This window comes from Leopardus geoffroyi, chromosome C2 (genome assembly GCF_018350155.1).
Source record: "Leopardus geoffroyi isolate Oge1 chromosome C2, O.geoffroyi_Oge1_pat1.0, whole genome shotgun sequence".
Classification (NCBI taxonomy): Eukaryota; Metazoa; Chordata; class Mammalia; order Carnivora; family Felidae; genus Leopardus; species Leopardus geoffroyi.
The window spans coordinates 59,189,161-59,210,924 of NC_059333.1; the positions used below are offsets into that span (position 1 = coordinate 59,189,161).

At 38.3% G+C, this 21,764-nt stretch overlaps 1 protein-coding gene across 5 annotated transcripts; it reads left to right on the forward strand.

Annotated features, from left to right (window-relative positions):
• The first annotated feature begins 77 nt into the window (after window positions 1–77).
• On the forward strand, window positions 78–20,942 carry SLC35A5 (solute carrier family 35 member A5). Of its 5 annotated transcripts, none has more exons than XM_045502045.1 (7): window positions 78–190; window positions 1,012–1,160; window positions 5,035–5,133; window positions 6,668–6,801; window positions 9,397–9,464; window positions 17,063–17,843; window positions 19,453–20,942. In XM_045502045.1, the coding sequence occupies exons 2-7, from the start codon at window positions 1,031–1,033 to the stop codon at window positions 19,519–19,521; spliced, it is 1,281 nt and encodes a 426-aa protein (XP_045358001.1). In that variant the 5' UTR covers window positions 78–190; window positions 1,012–1,030; the 3' UTR covers window positions 19,522–20,942. The 5 variants fall into 5 exon arrangements, with proteins under 5 accessions (XP_045358001.1, XP_045357998.1, XP_045358000.1 ...); XM_045502042.1 differs by having other exon boundaries at window positions 83–190; window positions 984–1,160; XM_045502044.1 differs by having other exon boundaries at window positions 114–221; window positions 984–1,160.
• The last annotated feature ends 822 nt before the right edge of the window (window positions 20,943–21,764 follow it).

Genomic DNA, 21,764 nt, shown 5'->3' on the forward strand with positions numbered 1-21,764 from the left:
TGGACGTAGTTGTGCTTTTTTGTTCCGGAATAGGAGGTTCAGGGGCTGGGGTTTTTTGCCTTTCTTTCCCTCCCGTAGCTTCCCCGACCATGGACCCTAAAAGCTATTGCTGCCTCTGCAGAGCTACACAGTTACTGTTTCAGCTGTAGGATGTGCGCTCTTCCACCAAAAACCCTTTGGACGGACAGAGGTAACCTCGCCCGGCTGGCAAAGAAATGCGCGTGCGTATGAGGGGAGGGCGCGCCGCTCGAGATCCCTACTGCGCATGTGTGACAAGAAGGCTTTTCTCCCTCCTCCCCCCCCCCCCCCCCGCCGTGCCTGGAGGGAAACTTGCCTTCCTTCGGTAGGGGAGGTGTCTCTTTTACCTCTGCGTTTGCGCGCTGGTGGGCTGTCGGTGTTGACGTTTCAAGCCCATCTCTCACCAGTCCTCCCGGCCCTGTGCGCTATCCCTTACACAGGCAGGCTTTGGACAAGTTACTCAGCCTAGAGTTTAGTGCCCTCAACATGTCAGAAGAGGACTCTAGAGTCATTGATTTCTAAGCTCTCTTGTACTTTTAACACTAGTTAGGTGCAGATTCACAACACTGTTTCAGATATTCCCCTTTCGGTCATTATTGTAATGAACTGTCCCTCTTTCTAGGGAAGAGCTGCTGCTGAGGTGAAGGGAAATCTGAAATTCTCCTCTAGGGCAAAGTTGCTAATAGGAATGGAAGTTAAAATTGGCTTTCTGCAAAATTCTGCAGTCCCCAGATGTCAGTTGCTCACTTGCTACTTTTAGCAGCACTTCTAGTCTAGCGCTGCCTTTCTGTCTTTGGAGTCCTCCCCCTCCCCCAACAACTTTTGACACTTTCATTTTCTTTCCCTTTTCTCTGGTTCTCCTCAATTTTCTTGGTTTGGATACAACTGTAGCCAAACATCTAAAAAATTGCTTTTCTGTTCCTCACTAATCAGTGGTATTTGTACTATGCTTTATCTACCAACAGTGTTGCTCACGAATATGTTCTCTTTAAGACCATTAAAAACCAGTGGAATGGAAAGCAAGTGCTGTGATCATCCCACATTGTGCTCCTTGTCAGCGATGTATACATTCCTACTAGGCACCATATTCATTGCTTTGAGCTCAAGTCGAATCCTACTGGTAAAATACTCAGCCAATGAAGGTAAGTGAAGACTTGGAATATATGGAACACTTGCATCTAATCACACGCTACGTCTCCTGTCGCTGGTCTCCTTGTATGCAAAATAGAGAAAATACCCTGGCAAGTAATCTGCTTCATGTGAAGGGCAAAGTGTGTTTAAGTTTGATTCTTTAACCTTTTATTCCTTAGCAAGAAAAATTTTTCATGCTGAGTGAAATTTGGGTTAAATACAGTGTCACACCCTTTACAGAACAGATCATAACATCTGACTATTATTTTAATCAACAGGTATTTCTGGACCTATAGCAATATGTGTAATTATAACTTACTTTGAAATAGGAGGATATATTTGGTCACTTGGTATTTGTGAGTTAGTCTTAATTACTATATCATTGAGGCAGTACAGATTATTTGCTTTGAAATCTTTGAAATCATTAGCTAAGAAGTCTTCTGTGTTTTGTTTTGTTTTTTTAATGTAGGAATTTGGATTTAGACAAACAGTTTAATTCTACAAAGCTGTATTGAGAGCCTCTCACTAGTTATTCAGGACACATAGAAGTATGACATCATGACCCTTTTCATGGTCTGCTTGGGGAGTCAGATGTGTATATAAGTGTCTACTTCGGTTAACATTTCTGTCTTGGGCAGTAGGCTAAATATTAGTAACAAAATTCAAAGTGTATAAGACATAGTCGTTGTTCTCAAGAATTCAGTTTATTAGAGGAGAGCTGTACATTTGAATCGTCATGAAAATACAGTATAATAAATGCAGCCCTATACCAAAGGTGTGGAGATAGTTTTATGTAGAAAGTGCTATGTTCTCTCTGGGACAGGAGGATGTGGAGTGCAAAGGGATTAGGGAATACTTCCCTGAGAAGGTGAAGTTGATCCACAAGAGGACAGGTGGGCAGTGGTATTCAAAACAGAAGCAACAATCCATAGAATCAAATAGATATGTTTTAAAAAAAAAAAGAAAAGCAGGATGGATTGTAAGAACATGTACTTCAGAATGACTGAGCAAAAAGTTTAAGGACTTGAAGGAGAGGAGGAAGGAATGCATGCATATGACCAGAGGGGAAGTAATGATCAGATACTAAGGGACTTCATATGCCACACTAAGGAACTGGGACTTTATTTTCTAGGCTCTAGAGTCTGGGGAATAAGGAATGCTTGAAGGATTATAAACAGAATGAGAGAGACTGTTACACTAGCTGAATAGAGGATGGACTTGGGAAGAGACTGGGTGCAGAGTAGCCAGTTGGGGTTATTGCAAATAGAAGCCACAGATTAAGAAGACTAACCATGGCTTTGGAGGTAGGAATAGAGAAGAGAGGATAGATTCAAGAAATATACTAAACATGAGAAAAGACAGGACTCAGAGAATATTGAACGTAGAGACTAAAGGACGTGAAATATTGGACAGCTCAGAGGTTTCCTGTTTGGGTGCTAAGTGGATTGATGATGCTCTCAGCCAAGATGGAAGCTATTAGTAGGAATAAGCAGATAGGACAGAATTCAGAAAGATTGAACAGTTTTAGTTAGGTACCTTCCGTGAAGTCAGGAGCTATGTCCTTGTTCGTTGCCATATTCTGCACTATCTAGCACATCACATATATGAAGGAAATACGAATTAAATTTATAAATAGGAAGTAGTACTTCATGTGGATATGTTTAGTGAGCGTTAATGTTCCAGAATACAGATTTGGAGACATGAATATTAAATTGCTATTTAAAACCGTAGGAGCCAGAGAGCTTTTTCAGGGTAAGCACACAGAATGAGAAAATGAGAGCCAAGGATACAACTCCAAGGAAGCCAACATTTAAGAGGCATGCTGACACTCAGATGTTAGGAAAGAATCATCAAAGAAATAAGAGAACTAAATGCACATGATTCATAGAAGGGAAGGAAATAAGTTTGAAGACAGAGGAAATTGCAATATCATAGTAAGATAGGGGTTCAAGCATGCCCTTTGGAATTAGAAATTAAAAGATGTTTGGTAATCTCAGAGACCAGGTAGTTTGAATAAAGTGATGGGATCAGAAACCTGATTGCTTGGGAAGAAGACCTGAATGGAAAGTGGGTACAATGGAGATAATGAATGTTGATGCTGTTTTAGGGAAAGAAGGAGAAAGTATGATAGCTGGGGCAGGGGTGGGATCGTATATTTTGTTTTTTGGATAGGACAGTTTGAGCATCCTTAAAGGCCAAGGGGAGCAAGCCAGTTAATAGAAAGATAAAAGAGATACACTGAAGCCAGAAGAAGAAATACTCACTGAAGCAAAGTTCCTGAAGAGAAAGGAAAGTTTTAAAGGGGAGAATGGGTCATCCTGGGGCTATGGCCTGTTTCTTTGGACTAATGGGAGATCAGTAAGGATGAATGCAGTGTAGATTCGGTGTATGAGTGTCAGCAGAAGGTTAAGTGGAAGGAGGTACCACATGATGCTGAATCATAGTTTGGGATCTACTATGAGAGAAATATGATTTAAAAGTAAATAAAAGTCAAAGTGAGTTCTGGAGCAGTGGTAAGAGTTTGAGACTTCTAATCTGAAGACCTCTGCCTCCATTCTTGTGTGTGCATGTTCCCTCATGTGTGTATCATAGAGATCAATGCAAAATATTAGTGGAAGATAGTAGAGTGTGATTTCAGTCTAGGTTTAAGCTCAGAGAAGGGAGGAGATGTTTTAATTAGGCTTTGAATGATGGAGAAAGTTTAACAGGCAAATATTAAATTCAGGAGAACATTTATCAAGTGCCTACCAAGTGCAGAATACCATTAACTGCCAGTTTTATGAAGATGACTGACATGGGCCCTTTCTCATAAGGAGCTTACATTCCAAGGGTAAGACATACACAGAAGAAGTAACTATAATATAATGCGACAGGTACTGTTATAAAGGTTTATAGGTAGCACAAAAGGATTAGAGATGAATAAAGAATCGACTGTGTTTAGGTTGAGAAGGTCAAGGGAAACCACAGGAAAAAAAAGAAAAAAGGTGTTCTGGATAGAAAGAGTTGTTGAGTTGGCGTTGTCCCCCTGTACTTGGCCAGTTTTGGTTTTTCATATCATGGCCAAGGAAAATAAGGAAATGTTTCAAATGATAGGAAAAATGCATTCCTTAAAATAGGACCTACTAAAGTTTATGTTTGTCCTTGGCAAAATTTTACAGCAAGTTGTTTGTAAGCATTTGGAATAGACGTAACAGCTAAGACCAAGGCATACAAACCTAACCTCATTTTCTGATTAGATTGACTTATAAGTGATCTTTCCAACTCATCAGTGGGTTTTGATATATCAGAGTATTTCCTCTCAGCACTAGAGGTAGCCAGAGCTCTGGGCAGTTGCCTCTTGGCTCCTTTTACCCCAGCGTACCATTTATTCCAGAGTGCCAGACCAATACTGTTTTCTGTATGTGCCGTGATGCAAAACAGATAGGAAGATTCCAAGTTAAGGGACTATCACAGACCATTTACTTTGATTGTAGCAAGGCAAACAAATGACACAAGAGGAACCATAAGCTGGGTCATAATTCCGCCAGTTAAATTCATAGTTTTTTGACGAGTCAGGCTCTCAGTGCTAAATAATGGTCATGTCTAATGCCATACCACAAAGCCTTCTGTGCCCATAGCCTTAGCCTTCTCAACCTATTTATCAGCAACTTGGGTGAAAAGATGAGAAACTCAAGAATAATAAAACACTGAATGTGGTAGGGATAGCTGATACATTAGGTGAATTGATTAAAAAAAATCCAAGAGAAGAAAGCCAATTGGATGAAGTTTAATATAACCAGTATTAAAATCCAGCTTTTAAGTTTAAAAACAGATATAAATTATTACCTGTATACAAGCATTATATAGCACAAAATTTATAGTTAAAAAATGCCTGTTACATTTCAGAGAACAAGTATGATTATCTTCCAACTACTGTGAACGTGTGCTCAGAATTGGTGAAACTGGTTTTCTGTGTGCTTGTGTCATTATGGATTTTAAAGAAAGGTAAGTCTTGAAGTCTTGAACTCCATACTTGTTAATTTTTTTTTTTTGATTTTTTTTAATTTTTGAGACAGAGAGAGACAGAACATGAACGGAGGAGGGTCAGAGAGAGGGAGACACAGAATCTGAAGCAGACACCAGGCTCCGAGCTATCAGCACAGAGCCCGATGCGGGGCTCGAACTCATGGACTGTGAGATCATGACCTGAGCTGAAGTCGGACGCTTAACCGACTGAGCCACCCAGGCGCCCCTATACTTGTTAAAAATCACAGAATCAAAACATTTTAGGAAAACTAAAAGGAAGATTTTATGTCATTTAGTCTAGCCCAGTAATTTTATATATGAGGACACTAAGATACAAACATACGTACAATTACCCATGTTTTGCAAAAGCAAGGACAGGTTCAAAAGAACAGATGTTATGCAGTGGTAGGTAGGAGGGGGCAGAGCCAGGACTCCAGCCAATGTTTTCCTCATGTCTTGGCCATCGCTCTACCTTGTTACTTGTTCCTTTGTTGGAGCACACAGCAAGTTCATTTTTATTCAAATTCAGGATTTTCTAAATCACTGCTGTCTGATTTGATATGTAGCACATTGCAAAAACAGTCCCCATTTCCTGCAAGGGAGGTAGCAGAGTGGATTGGAGACTATATTCTAGGGCGGGATTATTTTAACTTCTCTGAGTTCCAGTTTCATCAATTATCAAGCAGGGATACTCATCCCTTCCTCAAATCTAAAGCATCTAGCCTTTTGTGGCTCTTCCTGTGTATTAATTCTTCATCTTAGTTCCCCATTTATTGAGCCTTACCTTTCTCTGTTCTGTGACCTGCCTTCACATATGAAGTAAACAGAATTCAAAGTATTAAAAGTCTTTTCCAAGAAGATTTCTCTTTTATTCTTAAAAGTGTCAGTTTGTGCAAAGATTCTAGTTGGTGGAATATATTTCTTAATCTCATGAATTTGCAGGACTTAAATTGTTTTCTATTTTTGCATGTTATTTTACATTCTCTGGTTACAGTACCTTCCTGAGTTCTTGGAACTCTGGAGATGGGATCATAACTCATACCAGGATTAGCAAAATTTAATTTTCTCTGCTCCTGTACGTATAAATCTTCACCTGGTACTCCTTTTCCTGATTCCCCCTGGGGGGAAAAATCCCAACATAAATACTTGATTTATTTTCTCTGGATTCTAACTTCTTTCTTTGCTTTAGGCTCTCATAGTAGTAAATAAAACCATAGTATCCTGAGTTGTTCTAAGTGGTGTTTCTATCTCAGGTTAACAGGAATTAGGAGAATCAGTATTCCTCAGGGTGTTGCTGATTGTCAGTGATGAGGTCTGGTGGGGAGTTGAAGAAAGAGAGACCATAAATGAAATCTTATATTGTGTTTAATTTCTTAAGGCTAATAGTCACTGATAAAAGTAAGTTCATAAAACCTCTTTCAAAGAATTGTATCAGTAATCAAATACAACTTGCTTTGTCTAAAAATATGGGCATTCTCATCAATATTGTTTATTGCTGTCTTTCTTTCTTTAGAAGATCATCAAAGTAGAAACTTGAGATGTGCTTCCTGGAAAGAATTCTCTAATTTCATGAAGTGGTCCATTCCTGCCTTTCTTTATTTCCTGGATAATTTAATTGTCTTCTATGTCATTTCCTACCTTCAGCCTGTAAGTAAATATGATAGAAAATAGCATTAGAAAAACACAGAGAAATGAATCCCAGAACTAATGTTTTTATCATTTTCCTTATCAGTGTTAGTTTCTCATTACTCTCAGTGGTCTCCCTGAGGTTTCACCAGAATCATCTGAATACTGAGTTACCAATCTGCTGCTCACTGTGTTTTTTCAAAAATGTTTATTTATTTATTTTGAGAGAGAGTGCACAGGTGAGTGGGATGGGGGAGGGACAGAGAGAAAGGGACAGACAGAATCCCAAGCAGGCTCCGTGCTGTCAGCACAGAGCCCGACGCAGGGCTTAATCCCACAAATCATGAGATCATGACCTAAGCAGAAGTCAAAAGTTGGATATTTAACCAACTGAGCCACCCAGGTGCCCAAATTCTCAGAAAATGGTATACTCAGTGCCCTACTTTTTCCTGCACCTGCTTTAATGTAGTAAATGTATTCTGTTTGTATGATTTTCTTTTTCTGTCAGTCCTATCATTTAACCAACGAGTTCTTTAAGGGTAGAAAATACATTCTCCCAACGATAAATGCTATCTATGACTGATAATACTAGGGATGTTTCTCATCTCTCTTGGTGTTCTCCATGCCAATTTAGGAATCCATTAGTAATCAGAATTAAAATTTGGGCTTTTGCTTTTACCTGTTACTCAGTTTGGGGGAATTTGTGTATTTATTTCCCTTAATTTATAAAATAAAGATTTCTGTTGCCATTGTTGCCAAAATGTATTTTAAGTTTCTTTCAAGAATAAATTCAGGCATTTTGATAATAAATAGGATTTTTATTGGTCCTAGTTCTCCATGTGAAGCCTATTACGTATAGCGAAATCAGTTTGAGAGTGGGACAAGAAGAAAAGGATCAGTAGAGCACTAACTAGACAACAGGTATTTGATTATTTTGCACAGTTTAGAAGCTGTGTAACTAGGCAAGCCCTACTACTCTAAGATGACCATCTGTAAAATAGAATAACATTACCATACTAACCCAAAGGCAGGGACTGGGGCCAGGTGATCGATCGCCTGAAGTTCCTTTCAGCTATGTGATCCGTGTTATTAGCAAGTGTTTTGAATGTTAGAATGTGTTCTCTCTTAAATTCTTACTTCCACTTTGTTTTTCAGATCTGACAATTCCTGTACCCAACAGCATAATTATTTGCATCAATGAGTACATATTTGTTGTACTTTATTTAGATTAGCTCTAAATTTATATCCCTTTCCTATATCCCCAGCATGAAAGCAAGATTGCAGCTTCCTTGTTCTTCCACCTTATTACTTTGCTCTTCCTTCCTGATTGTGCACAACCGCAGATATTACAAAAGAAATCACATGGCATTTTCTGTGTATTGCTGTGCCCAGTCTAGTTGGAAAGAATTAAATAGAGATGCACAGAGATTTTGGGACAAAGAGCTCTGGTGTTTTGTTTATTCTGTGCACTTGCATGGAAAGTAGGTTCTAAATTCATCATCAGGTCAGCCAGGCTGCTTGGTTAGGTGCATCCGCTCCATTATTGTGGTTGATCAGAGCTACTGTGTCCTCCCTCTTCTTACCAGCCACTTACTTTCCTCCTTAGGTTTTTCTCTGCTTTTACCAAGGGGTTCACAAACATTTGTCTCCAGAGGACACAGTGAAATTCCTAAAACAGTGCTTCTCATAAAAAATTCAGTAGAAAAACAACAATGTTGTATTCTTGGAATTTTTGCTGGTTTTTATTGTATTCACTCTTATTTCTTTAATTTACCTGCACAGTAGCCATGCTTGCTGGTTATATAAGACTAGTTTGGAGTTTAGTGAACTTACACTGACAGCAAGGAAGAAGGTAGAGTGAAGTAAATGAGTAGGATTTGTTTTTAATTTTTTTTTTAATGTTGTCAGATCCAAATATGGAGGAGCACTGATGAAATTTCATACTTTTTGAGCCAAATTATATACATGTTCAGATTAATACTCTCTATGTGAAATATGACTGACTTCATAAAAACCCATCTTTATGAAATCTGGCTACCACATTTCTAAGTGTGTAGAGCAATGTGAATAAATCCAAGGACTGTCAGGTATGAGTTTGGGACTGAATCACTGGTATTGAATCACTGCAGTTCAACCAGGAGAACCGATTCAATTCCTGTAACAGTAAAGATGCTTAAAAACCTCTACCTCTATTGTCTTAACGCATAAATGGGCCTAATAGTACTTGCCTTCTCTCTACCTCTGGAAACGGTGTTAAAAGTCTATAAAACACTTTAAGAGCCTGAAAAAGTATGCTTCATAAGTAAGGTCACTATTATTTTTAGACCTAAACATTTAGAGTTGATAAGTATTCCCTGATCTGCACATACAGATTATTTACACAGGCATTTGCTGAATTTAAACAAGTTTTCAAAGTCTGTCCAATAATTTGATCATATCTGTATAAATTTAACAAGCAATAAAAATGGAATTTCATCCTCTAGTGAAGTAGCTGCCCTAATAACCCCTCAGGTTTTTGACCAAAAAGCTTTTTTTGTCAGGTGAACCAGCAGGCTGGGAGATTTCTGAGGTCACTACTTTGTTTGGATTGTAATTCTATCTTCTCCTTTTTTCTAGGCCATGGCTGTTATCTTCTCAAATTTTAGCATTATAACAACAGCTCTTCTATTCAGGATAGTGCTGAAGTAAGTAACTTGCTCTGAAAGCATATATCATACTTTAAAACGGCACAGCCTTGGTTCAGATCATATACCCGGAGCACTGAACCCTCTGAATCCCAAGGCCAGGATTTTATTCCTAATTGGCTTTGGGCAACTTGTTTAACCCATCTGGAAAGCAGCTCCAGTGCTGGCCTATCTAAATCATTACAACTAGATGTATGAAAAGTTTTTTCTTAGTATCTCAAAAATAAATAAATAAATAAATAATTGTCCAGCTTACTTTAATTTTCAGTGCCAACTTTTTAACAAATTCATGAGGTTTTTTTTTTCTCTTCTTTTTTATCTTTTTCAGAATCTCTATACTTTAGTAGGGAACCAAGAAGTTCCTAAATATTGTTAGTACATTTGTTACTTGTAGTTTGGAGATGTAAAGAGTGGCAAATTCTTTATCAAACTACTTGAGTAAATGATCTAAGCTCTAATTGGCAGAAGATTTACATGAGAAATCTAGTCAAAATTACAATAAATAAGAATGATAGATTTTTGCTTTTAAAAATGCTGTCACCAGTGTTTCCTGTCTCCAGGAGGAACTTTGAATAGAGTAAACATTTTTAAGTAAATAGTCTCTGCCACCACGTAAAGGCCAGAATATTCTAAGGTGTAATGGGATCTGGGCACTTAACTCCAGTTTAAGTTGTTACTTGATGATAAAAATAAAATTAACTTCTTGTTATATTTGTTGTGATTGTTTTTTTTTTTTTAATTTTACGTTCACTTTGCCCTTTTAATTTCTTATTCTCAATGTGCCATGTCATACTATGTGCTTTCATAATTTACATGTATGTAAGGGTGAATGGCTTGGCACGTAGGCACTCAATAAATATTTGTTGAATACGTGATGCATTCAGTACATTAATTATATGGAGTTCTTGAAAGACTTTCTTTTACCCTGAGGAAGCATTCAATTTAATGCTTGATGTGAGAGATGGGAAAAAAATGAACATTATATTTCATCCAGGTTAAATATTAGAGTGCACTGAATTTTTTTTTTTTTTTTTTGAGAGAAAAAGCACAAGTTGGGGAGGGGCAGAGAAAATGGGGGTACAGAGGATTCGAAGTAGGCTTTGAAAGCTGACAGCAGAGAGCCCAGTACAGGGCTCCAGCCCACCCACGGACCATGAGATCATGCCCTGAGCTGAAGTTGGACGCTTAACCAACTGAGGTGCCCCTGAAATTTGCTTCTGCATCAGGTTCTTTATTTAATTTATGAATTGTGAAAATAATTCAGCTAGCAAGTGAAAGAATGATATTCCAAAAATGTTTTGAAGTCTTTAAAATCAACATAAAAGCCACTTTATAGGACAAAAAGTTGATTTCTGAGGGAAAAAAATGTGTGTATATATATATATATATATATATAGTAATATAAGTAGGTATATATATATACATTCACAAGTAGATATATATACATATGTGTGTGTGTGTGTGTATATATATATATATATATATATATATATATATATGTAGTAATATCTTTATATTTATTCCTGTGATAAAATTAAAGATGCATGTCCATGGAAGAAAAAAAATGGGCTCTGACATATAATGAAAGGCTCATTATTTAATAAGGGCATCTCATAATGGGGTCTCAAAAACCTGTTGGGTTTTTCAATTTTTTTCCTTTGAAATGACAGTTTATGGGTACACGTAGTGGTGTACTTATGTTACACAAGACGTAAGTATTAGATCAAAATTGTATCAATTTAAAATTGAAATTTTCCAAAGCAAAAATATAAAGTATGTATTGCTAGGTTTGGAATTAACCCATAGCTCTAGCTGTGCCTGTAGTTGTATATAATATTTTTTATTGTTTTTTTTTTTGTTTGTTTGTTTTTGTTTTGTTTTTGTTTTTTATAAGTTTACTCCAGAGCCTGAGCTGTGGCTCTGAGGTTGAGGTGAAGGGCTCTCAGGCCTTATCCAGGGCTGGTCTTACTGGTTGGTAGACAACAGTTCGAGCAGGCTTTCAGCTGACAGTGACAAGATAATCACACCAAAGACTCCTCAGAGCCAAGGGCTGATCCGAGGGCCTTTCGCCTATCTAGGCTTAACCCCAACAACAACCCCAGGAGGTAGGGATTATTGTCCCCATTCATAAGTAGATTTGTTCCAAGCGGTGTCTGTGCGCAGAGCCACTGGGTATTTTGCAGCATTTATAGGTGTTTTTGACCATGGAGAAGGGAGTATGTGGGGTGGCAGGGTTAGAGGCAGAGACCAACTAGAACTGCCCCTGTCTGGCTGAGAGAGCTAATATATGGGCAGAGATGGCCCATTAAATTTTTAAGCATTTAACTATTTGTATTAGGAAAGTTAAGGGTGCCTGTGGCTCAATCAGTTAAGTGTCTGACTCGATTTCAGCTCATGTTGTGATCTCACAGTTCATGGGATGAGCTCTGCTTTGGACCCTGTGCTGATAGCATGGAGCCTGCTTGGGATTCTCTCTTTCTCTCTGTCTCTCTCTCTCTAAAGGATGGATGGATGGATGGAAGGAAGGAAGGAAAGGGGAAAAGGAAATTAATTCCTAGTGTAATCTAAATCTAGTTATACTTAAACTTTAAATGTTTGCTTTTATGATACTATTAGTTATAATAAGTATTATATTATTGCTAGTTTTAATAATAATTAACGTTATGAACTAAAGTTCCAAAAAGCTTTTTCACATATTTTACCTCTTAATAGAACAGTAATATTCTTAGACATGTGTTTGCTTTGTTGTTAATATCTCTCTGTTTTGAATCCTTTGAAGTTATTTATATTAAACAATAAAATCATTTATTTTTTTTACTATTTTTACAAGCACTAACTTAGCTCCCAAAGGGAGTCTTTTTTTTTTTTTTTTAAATTTTTTTTTTTTTCAACGTTTATTTATTTTTGGGACAGAGAGAGACAGAGCATGAACGGGGGAGGGGCAGAGAGAGAGGGAGACACAGAATCGGAAACAGGCTCCAGGCTCTGAGCCATCAGCCCAGAGCCTGACGCGGGGCTCGAACTCACGGACCGCGAGATCGTGACCTGGCTGAAGTCGGACGCTTAACCGACTGCGCCACCCAGGCGCCCCCCAAAGGGAGTCTTAATTTGAGTCACAAATTAGCACCAAAGCTACTCTTAATAGTGCTAAAATAATATAATTAATCTAATACTGTCTTTTATGAGAATATCTTCCAAGTACTGTATTATCTATTATTACAGTTTATTTTATTTTATTATTTCTTAATTAAAATTTCTTTTTTATTTTCAGAGAGAGAGAGAGAGAGTGAGTGTACGAGCAGGGCAGAGGGTCAGTGAGAGTGAGAGAGAGAGAGAATCGTAAGGGGGTTTCACACTCAGCAGGGAGCCTGATGCAGGGCTTGATCCCACGAGTCGGACACTCAACCGACTGAATCACCCAAGCGCCCCTATTATTATATTTTAAAATCAGCTTTGTTCTATTTTGATCTTTTTGTTGGTGGTGGTATATATGGTTTGTTTGGTTTTTGTTATTCAGTCTACTCTTCTTTTGTCCTTAGCAATAAAGTTTTGACCCAGGAGTAGAAGCTTGAGTTCTGTCATATTCTTAATGTGTTTGCCATAAGTAACTCATTTTTCATGGTGAATATGAATATGAAAGCCATTGTCTTATACTTGACTCTAGCGGAGCCACCAAATACCTTTCCCATGCAGACAAATAGTATAAGGCTACAAGGTAGGGAAAAAGAAGCCCAGTGACTAATGCAAGAATTACCTGGAAGAATTTGGAAGCGGTACACAAAAGATCACCATCCAAATGTCTTACCATATGTTCTAGAGAAACCCCATGTGAATGTGTGCATTTGCTCTTTGAGGAATAGCCACTGGTCCACAGTGGAGACTGGTCGCAGGTGTTATCCCTCAAAGCCTTGCTGGCTTGCTGTTTAAGGCTTGGTGAAGTTGTATAATATTGTTTAATTAGTCTTTAGGAAATGGTAGTATCAACCTGAACATTGAGAACTGGGGGCAAAAGGTAACCATTTTTGTCTAAAAAAACGTATATACGTTTCTCTGATATCTTCAAAGGAAAGCTGTTGGGGGAAAAAATCAATGAAGAACATTTTGGCACAGATGATGGGTGTCTTATAAGTTATCGTGACATTTACTCTTCAAAATCAGCAGAGAAATAACAGTGCCACTCGGTAGTACAAGCATTTCTCCAAAATCATTCATTTGATAATTCTTTTTTATAATTTCTCATTATAAATCTGCTACTGGTCACTCTGTGCTACTAAGAAATGTGTACAATTTTGTTTTAAAAAGTCATCTGAGTCTTTCCATTTAATTATTTTCATGTTGTGCCCTGTTTTACTATCATCAAATTTGGTAGGGATGCTCTTATCTGATACAATTTGGACTTAATTGTTGAGTTACTAAGAGTACTTAAAGTGGTGAATCATGTTTAAAAAATACATACTTTAAACAGTTTAAGATATGTAAATGTCCATTCATCATTCTTCTGAAGAGCTCAGGCCTTTGAGAATGTGTGGGATTTGCTGATTGGAGTGTTTTAGCTTCTTTCTTTTTAAATGTTTATTTATTTTGAGAGAGAGAGAGAGGGAGAGAGAGAGAGAGCAAGCATGTGCACGTGCAAGCATGGGGAGGGCAATAGGAAGAGAGGGAGAATCCCAAGCAGGCTGGTGGAAGGGGGTTCTGTCTCACAACCCTGAGATCGTGACCTGAGCCAAAATCAAGAGTTGGATGCTTAACTTACTGAGCCACCCGAGTGCTCTGGCTTCTTGAAGCTACATTCAATCTACATCATACATGCTTCCTGGTTCTAGTTTCTTTAAAATAGAGCAAGCTCTTGGGGCGCCTGGGTGGCTCAGTCGGTTAAGTGTCCGACTCTTGGCTTCAGCTCAGGTCATGATCTCATGTTTTGTGAGTTTGAGCCCCACATTGGTCTCCATGCTGACAGTGTGAAGCCTGCTTGGGATTCTCTCTCTCCCTCTCTCTCTGCCCCTCCCCTGCTCACTCTCTCTGTCTCTCTCAAAATGAATAAATAAACTAAAAAAAAAAAAAAAAATTGAGCAAGCTCTTAAAAATACTTTTAAAGTAGATTGTTGTAGACTTTTGTTTCCTAATCTTAAAATTAGCTGACCTGTACCCAGTTTGAAGGCAGATTATCTTGTGAGTGGTGTGCCTTTAATTAATTTTCCCAGAGCATTCAACTTTTCATAAAAACAGCAGTCCTTTTCCTTCACTCATAATTTGTCATATATGTAATCATTAAAATATCTAATTACAATAATGAGGTCACTGGCAAAAACATAGGAACCAGGTCTCTCTGTGGGCAAGCAGTTCATTTGGGAGTCGAGGCCCTCAGGTAGAGGAGACTTTTGGCTGTACATGTTCCACTCTGAGCAGCAATCCAAACGGTTTACAGGTGGTTTACTGGGGCAGTGGAGGGATCAGGTGAGTTTTTTACTGTCTCATCCATTAAACTGAGGAGCAAACTGTCACGCACTGTCATTTGTAAGAGCACCTATCCTCAGCTGACTTTATGGGATAATTTATTAAGCTTTATTTTCTTTGCTGAAAATCTACCATTTGCAGCCTAACCCTTAATAATTTTTACCTTCTAGAACATTACCTTGAATGAATGTTTGCAGTGGTACCGATTAACTTGTTTAAGACTGTTTAATTAGATTATTTTTTTCTCAATGTCCATGTTAGTGGAAAGTCTACAGCTATCAGAATTGAAAACTTCTACAGGAATTATAGATTGTTATTGCCTCATTTGTCTGGATGTCCAATAATTAGTTACATGATGATATTTATAAATTGGGCATATACTTTTCATCTGTCTTTCCTGTCTTCAGTCAATTTGGTTTCTTCCACTTAATGTGTACCAGCTACACCTTTAGAAATTTATGTGACTAGTTCACAATTTTGGACCTTCCGGGCTATGCTAGCCCCATCACTAAATGCTAGATCTGGCTTTTTGAAAGTATGTACATGAGAAAGCATGATACTGTGCACATGGTGCTGCTATCTATGCTGGTCTATGCATTTATCAGTCTCCACTCATGAAGCTCTATGGAAGCATTAGTGAAATCAGACACATCTGCCTGTATATGAACCTTGAAAACTCATTATACTTACGAGGGTCATTGGTCCAGGAAGAAACATACAGACCTTCGCTCAGATCCCTTCTTTGCTCTTTTGTAAGTACATGACCTTAGGGAAGTCAGTCTTAAAGTACTGTTTCCTTCCTTGGAACAGAAATTGCTGATCCATGGTAGGCGCTCAGTAAATGCTCCCAAATCTTGTAACTTCTATTTCTTACCTGTTGCTTTACACTTCTGCCTTTGCTTCTGGTATTCTGTGTGTGTGTGTGTGTGTGTGTCTGTGTGTGTGTGTCTGTGTGTGTGTGTGTGTGTGTGTGTGTGTGTGTGTGTGCGCGCACGAGCGCCCTCTCCTTCACCTGATAGATCTTTAAACTTGAAGATTTTATTCCTTGACTACCCCAATGTGAGTCAGCTACTCCTGTTTTCTTAGTTAACATTGTACATTCTTGTTGCCTTTTTATGGACTCTTCCCTCTGCCTGGATATATCACCAACTCCCTTTTCATGTGGCAAATTTCAGTTTATTTTTCATGTGTCAACTCAAGTGTCCTTTTTTGTCTTGGAAACAATACCTGACTCCATTTACATACTTAAGTGTTCCCTCCCCCGTTGTACCCCAGTTGTTCTGTGTATAACTTGTCACACATTATATTGTCATTACTTAGTTTCATGGCTCTTCTCCTATTAAAATTCCTTAGGAATGGAGATCAAGTCTTCTTTATCTCCCCAGGCACACAGCAGCTGCTTACTAAATGTCTGTTGAACTAAATAAACCCACAAAATAGATTCACAATAATGTGTGTCATTTATATTACACAAGCTTGTGGTTAGACAAAATAAATAAAGAAATAAAGCATTGTTAAGACTTTGTAAACTGAAACACTAAAAATATTTTTTCCTTGCCTTCCCAAACAGGAGTTTGCTATAAAATGCTTTATGATTAGGCCATGGATCTAGGAGCTAGTTCCCTCCTTAAATCTTTTTTGGTTCATGAACACCTTTGAAATTTGACAGAGCTTTGAAGGGTCTCATGGGATTGGTAGGGGCAGAGACAGGAACTCAACTGTATAGATGTGGCACCCACTGCAAGGACTCACAGATTTCTGAAGCTCATCACATTCAGGTTCAGGGAAACCAGGTTGAGAATCCCTGCCATAACTTACTTTATAGCAAGATAAAAAGTTATTTTACAAAGATCTAAGATCAGCTCTGGAGGTAGAAAAGAGACTTAGTTAAACCTGTAGGTTAAAAGGAAACTTACAATGGCAATGGTATTAAGGGGCAGTTATTGTAAAGAAGAATAAAAATACCAAATTTAAGAAGCAGAGACACCAAAAGGTCTCCTTTGAACTTGAATTGGGAATGCTAGCAAAAATTGGGTACAGTTTATTCACCCAAGTAGTTAAGTGTCAGAGTTGTCAGTAGAAACAGTCAATATGGGAAGGGAGGGGGAAAAAGTAGTCATATCCTGTTTTTCCTCTCTGAACAGGAGGCACCTGAACTGGATACAGTGGGCTTCCCTCCTGATTCTGTTCTTGTCTATTGTGGCTCTCACTGCTGGGACTGAAACTTCACAGCATAACCTGGCAGGACATGGATTTCATCATGATGCCTTCTTCAGCCCATCCAATTCCTGCCTTCTCTTCCGAAGTGAATGTCCCGGAAAAGTCAATTGCACAGCAAAGGCATGGACTTTTCCTGAAACTAAGTGGAACACCACAGCTATGATTTTCAGTCACATCCGTCTCGGCTTGGGCCATGTGCTTATTATAGTCCAGTGTTTTATTTCCTCAATGGCCAATATCTATAATGAAAAGATATTGAAGGAAGGGAACCAGCTCACTGAAAGCATCTTCATACAGAATAGCAAACTCTATTTCTTTGGCATTCTTTTCAATGGACTGACACTGGTCCTTCAGAGCAGTAACAGTGAACAGATTAAGAACTGTGGGGTTTTCTATGGCCACAATGTGTTTTCAGTCACCCTTATTTTTGTGACTGCATTCCAGGGCCTCTCAGTGGCTTTTATTCTGAAGTTCCTAGATAACATGTTCCACGTCTTGATGGCCCAGGTCACCACTGTCATCATCACAGCGGTGTCTGTCCTGGTCTTTGACTTCAGGCCCTCCCTGGAGTTTTTCTTAGAAGCACCGTCGGTTCTTCTCTCCATATTTATTTACAAAGCCAGCAAGCCTCAAGGTCTGGAATATGCACCGAGGCAAGAAAGGATCCGAGATCTAAGTGGCAGCCTTTGGGAGCGCTCCAGTGGGGTAAGTCTATGGAGATGCTGCCTTTCTCCTGTTCTTCCCAGATTCAGTTCATGCTCATAGAAAAGAAATCGATCAGTGCTTATTTAGCAAAGGGTGTATTGGATTTCTGTGACTTTTAAAAATTATTCAGCAAACATTCACTGGACTTACGTGTGCAAGGGCTCGTGATAATGCCATCAGTGGTCGAGAAAGAGTGTGAATCAGAGCCTCGAGGACCTTATCCATTAGTTGTATCTTAGAATATTATAGAGCCACAGAGCTGGGAGACAGCACACAGGTTATCTTGTCCAGTCTTTCTGGTTTGCGGAGTGAATAAACAGATTTGGACAGGCTAAATGGGTTATAGATAGTACGTAAGAAAACTATGATCAACCCATGAGGTCTCACTCCTAGTCCATTACTCTTTCCACTCTGCCATAGTCAGAGAAATATGCCTCATTGGCAAGAAAAGTTGATCATCTTCGACATTAGTAGGTCTTGTTAGATGTAAGCTCCTTGATTTTCCATCTGTAGTTGCTTGTAAACCACACAGGGCCAGAAGGGTAGGCCTCAACTCACTATGAAGGTGATTTTCAAAACTATCTTCATAAGTAAGAGAAAAATATTTTCTAGAAACCTACTTATGTCGTTATTCTGAATAAGCATTATTCTTCCAGTTGCTTATAATTGTTTTAGGAAGGTCTGTCAGGCATGGTGTTGACAGATGAACAGTGATCTTTTGGACACTGAAGTAAGGAGTTAGATATATATTTAAAAGATGAAACCAACTCCTCTAGCTTTAAATTTACAATTTTCCTGTACACCCAAAATACCAAGCACTTCACAAAATGAACATTTCACTCTTTGGGAAAACAGTCTCTTACCCATTAGAGTTCATGGCAGAGCTTCCATCAGCAATGTCACTGAGGTGGTGGCACAACAGATCCCTAAGGTGAAAAAATCAGCAGCACCTGGGTGGCTCAGTCGGTTATGCGTCCCACTCCTGGTTTCAGCTCAGGTCATGATCTCACGATTCATGGGTTCGAGCCCCACTTCAGGGTCTGTGCTTACAGTGTGGAGCCTTGCTTGAGATTCTCTCTCCCTCTTTCTCTGCCCCTCCCCATTTCATGCTGACTCTCTCAAAATAAATAAATGTGCTTTAAAAAATAAATTAGAAGCGTGGGTCCCAAATGCCCTTATCTCAGCCAGAGTATAGTTTCAAAAGTCCTGCATTCTTTTCCAGTGGTCTGATAACACTGTTTGCCCTACTTTATAGGTAAAAAAAAAGTAACAATTTAGATAGTAGCCTAGCTTATTTATACTGTACCTATTTCTTTAACCACTAGTTATTTCCCTTGAAGACCAGCAGAGGGCGCTCCTTACTCTGTTCCTGTTGTCAACTTTGAAATTCAAGTCCTGAGATGCTTGCTTGTCCATGTTTGATGAATCTCCTTATGTGTCAAAAATGAACTTTCTAAGAACATAAGTATTTATTGAATTTCACTTGACTAGATTATATTTGTAGTTTAATGAAATACATTTGCCAGTAAGGTTTCTCCTTAGTAATCATTACAAATGCTACATTTCTAGTTTTGTTTTAATTAATTACTGATTTCATATTTCTTTTTAGGATGGAGAAGAACTGGAAAGGCTTACGAAACCAAAAAGTGATATTGACTCAGATGAAGATACTTTCTAATTAGTACCCAAATAATTGGCTGCTCACAGAAACTTTTTTGCACACTTTCAGCATGTGTCATATTTATCTTTTCACTTTGATAAACTCGAATATTTCTGAAGTAGAAAATTCTTTGCATATATGTAACCACTCCCTAAATAATTCCATCCATGGCTTAGAGGACCCAAAGGCTAAAAAGTTCTAAGGAACTGACACGAGAGTAATAAATAGTATGGAGACTGCATTAATGGTACTTGATAAGTTATAAGTTATCTCCCAGGTTATTTTCCTTGTCCTCCAGGGTTCCAAAAAAACCTGTAATAATCACGTTAGCTGTACCCTAGACATGTACAAATAGAGATCAGCTTGCCAGATATTCATAATGATGTAGTTCTACTCTGCATGCCAAAGTCTTCCCTTATTTATCATTATAAATATCTCCTAGGTTGTCCCTTGAATTTTGAAGCCCAAGAGAAGCTCATTTTGCTATTAAAAAGTAATGTGACTCTTTCTAAAAAAATTTGGTGGAAGGACCTTACCATCTATCTGGCTACACCATTGATTTGAGGGCAATATAGTCTATGCTGAATGTTTTGCTGAAGAAGCAGGTTTTCAGAACTGAAAGGTTAGAATTTTAATTTTTAAAAATTCACAGGGAATTTGATTTTCAGTGATTATTTTTTGATATATTTTTCTATACAAATAAGCTTCAATTTAGGTGAATGTTTGTTCCCAATTACCACAATTCTCACTTGGATTTTAAGTCACTTAAGCCATGGTGGACTTTTTCCCCTCAATTTGACCTCATTTCTCGTAGATTATTAGATTTCAGAGAACTAATGAGCCATTTCATTGTATCAGTTGTCATTTAGAACTCGTGTTTGTTATATATCTTACTATCATATCCTATCCCTAAGAATCAAGCCATTGGCTTCAGAATCATAACAGATTGTCAGTAAGACTAATGCCTAAGAATTCCTTTTAAAAAGATCACCTTGCAAACAAATGACTTTCACATATTTGAATAGTATTACTATAAAATGAGGAAGCCTAGTGATACGTAAAGTACTTTATGGTAATATTCATACTTCAAGTGCATGGTATTTTCATGGTATTTTTGCATGCAGTCAATTGAGTATGAGATAGAGAATCCAGATGATAGATCATTTAAAAGTGAGAAAACAGAAGTGACTTGCCCACAATCATGCAGCTGGATGGCAATTGGACAGAGCTAGCTCACAGGCCTATGTTTACAGAACACTACACTATAGATGTGAACTTTAAGGTGTCATTTTCATGCAGTCTGTACATCTCTTCTTTCCCCTAATTTTCATGCAGATGAACATGTGAAAATACTGTTATATAATCCATCTGTGATACCTGGAATAATATGACAGGCAAGAGTTGGTGGAGATTTATAAATAAAATAATTATTAAACCTATATCTTGAGTCATCACTCTGTCATGGGACATGGGACATGGAATACTTTTCATTACAAAAAATGTACTGAGGCAAGAAATTCAAACAACTTTTAAGACTTTCTTTTTCAGTCTATCTTGACCTCTGAGAATAATCATAAGTATACCCCTCCATGGTGTCAAAGAAGGAGATTGCACTATTATGGCAATTTATTTTATTTTATTTTTTTTTTTAATGTTTATATTTGAGCACGCACGAGAGAGAGAGAGACAGCATGAGCAATGGAGGGGCAGAGAGAGAGGGAGACACAGAATCCGAAGCAGGCTCCGGGCTCTGAGCTGTCAGCACAGAGCCCGACACGGGGCTCGAACTCATGACCTGTGAGATCATGACCTGAGCCGAAGTCAGACGCTTAACTGACTGAGCCACCCAGGCGCCTCGTGGCAATTCATTTTAAAGGTAAGGAAATCAAGTATAGGAAGACCTCACTTTTGGGGAATATACGAATCATATTATGGAACAGATAAAATTATAACATTATTCGCACAGTTATTGCCTACATTAAATACATTAAGTAGATGTCACTGGTCCACAGAGCTTGATTTTCTTATTTACAAGTACTTTATCTGTAATTATAGGTTTACTTGTGTTAACTGACCAGTTAATGAGAGAGAAAGAGCTGGAACTGAAATGTGAGGTTCTGGTGTGGATGCCCTGTACTACTTTGTGGGCACTACTGCTTTAAAAGGAGAATAACTGGAAGGTGAGAGGTCCAGAAACCACATCCTTTCATCTCAGGTGCTATTGGAGTCAAGTGTATGACCTGGGGAGAAGAACAGTTGTC

Bases quoted from the DNA above. Each gene is read 5' to 3' on its own strand.
- SLC35A5 (XM_045502041.1), top strand. From the start codon at position 151: ATGTGCGCTCTTCCACCAAAAACCCTTTGGACGGACAGAGGTAACCTC. The intron at 6,802-9,396 runs GTAAGTAAATAT...CCTTTTTTCTAG, and splicing joins TCATTTCCTACCTTCAGCCT to GCCATGGCTGTTATCTTCTC. The intron at 9,465-17,062 runs GTAAGTAACTTG...CTCTCTGAACAG, and splicing joins CTATTCAGGATAGTGCTGAA to GAGGCACCTGAACTGGATAC.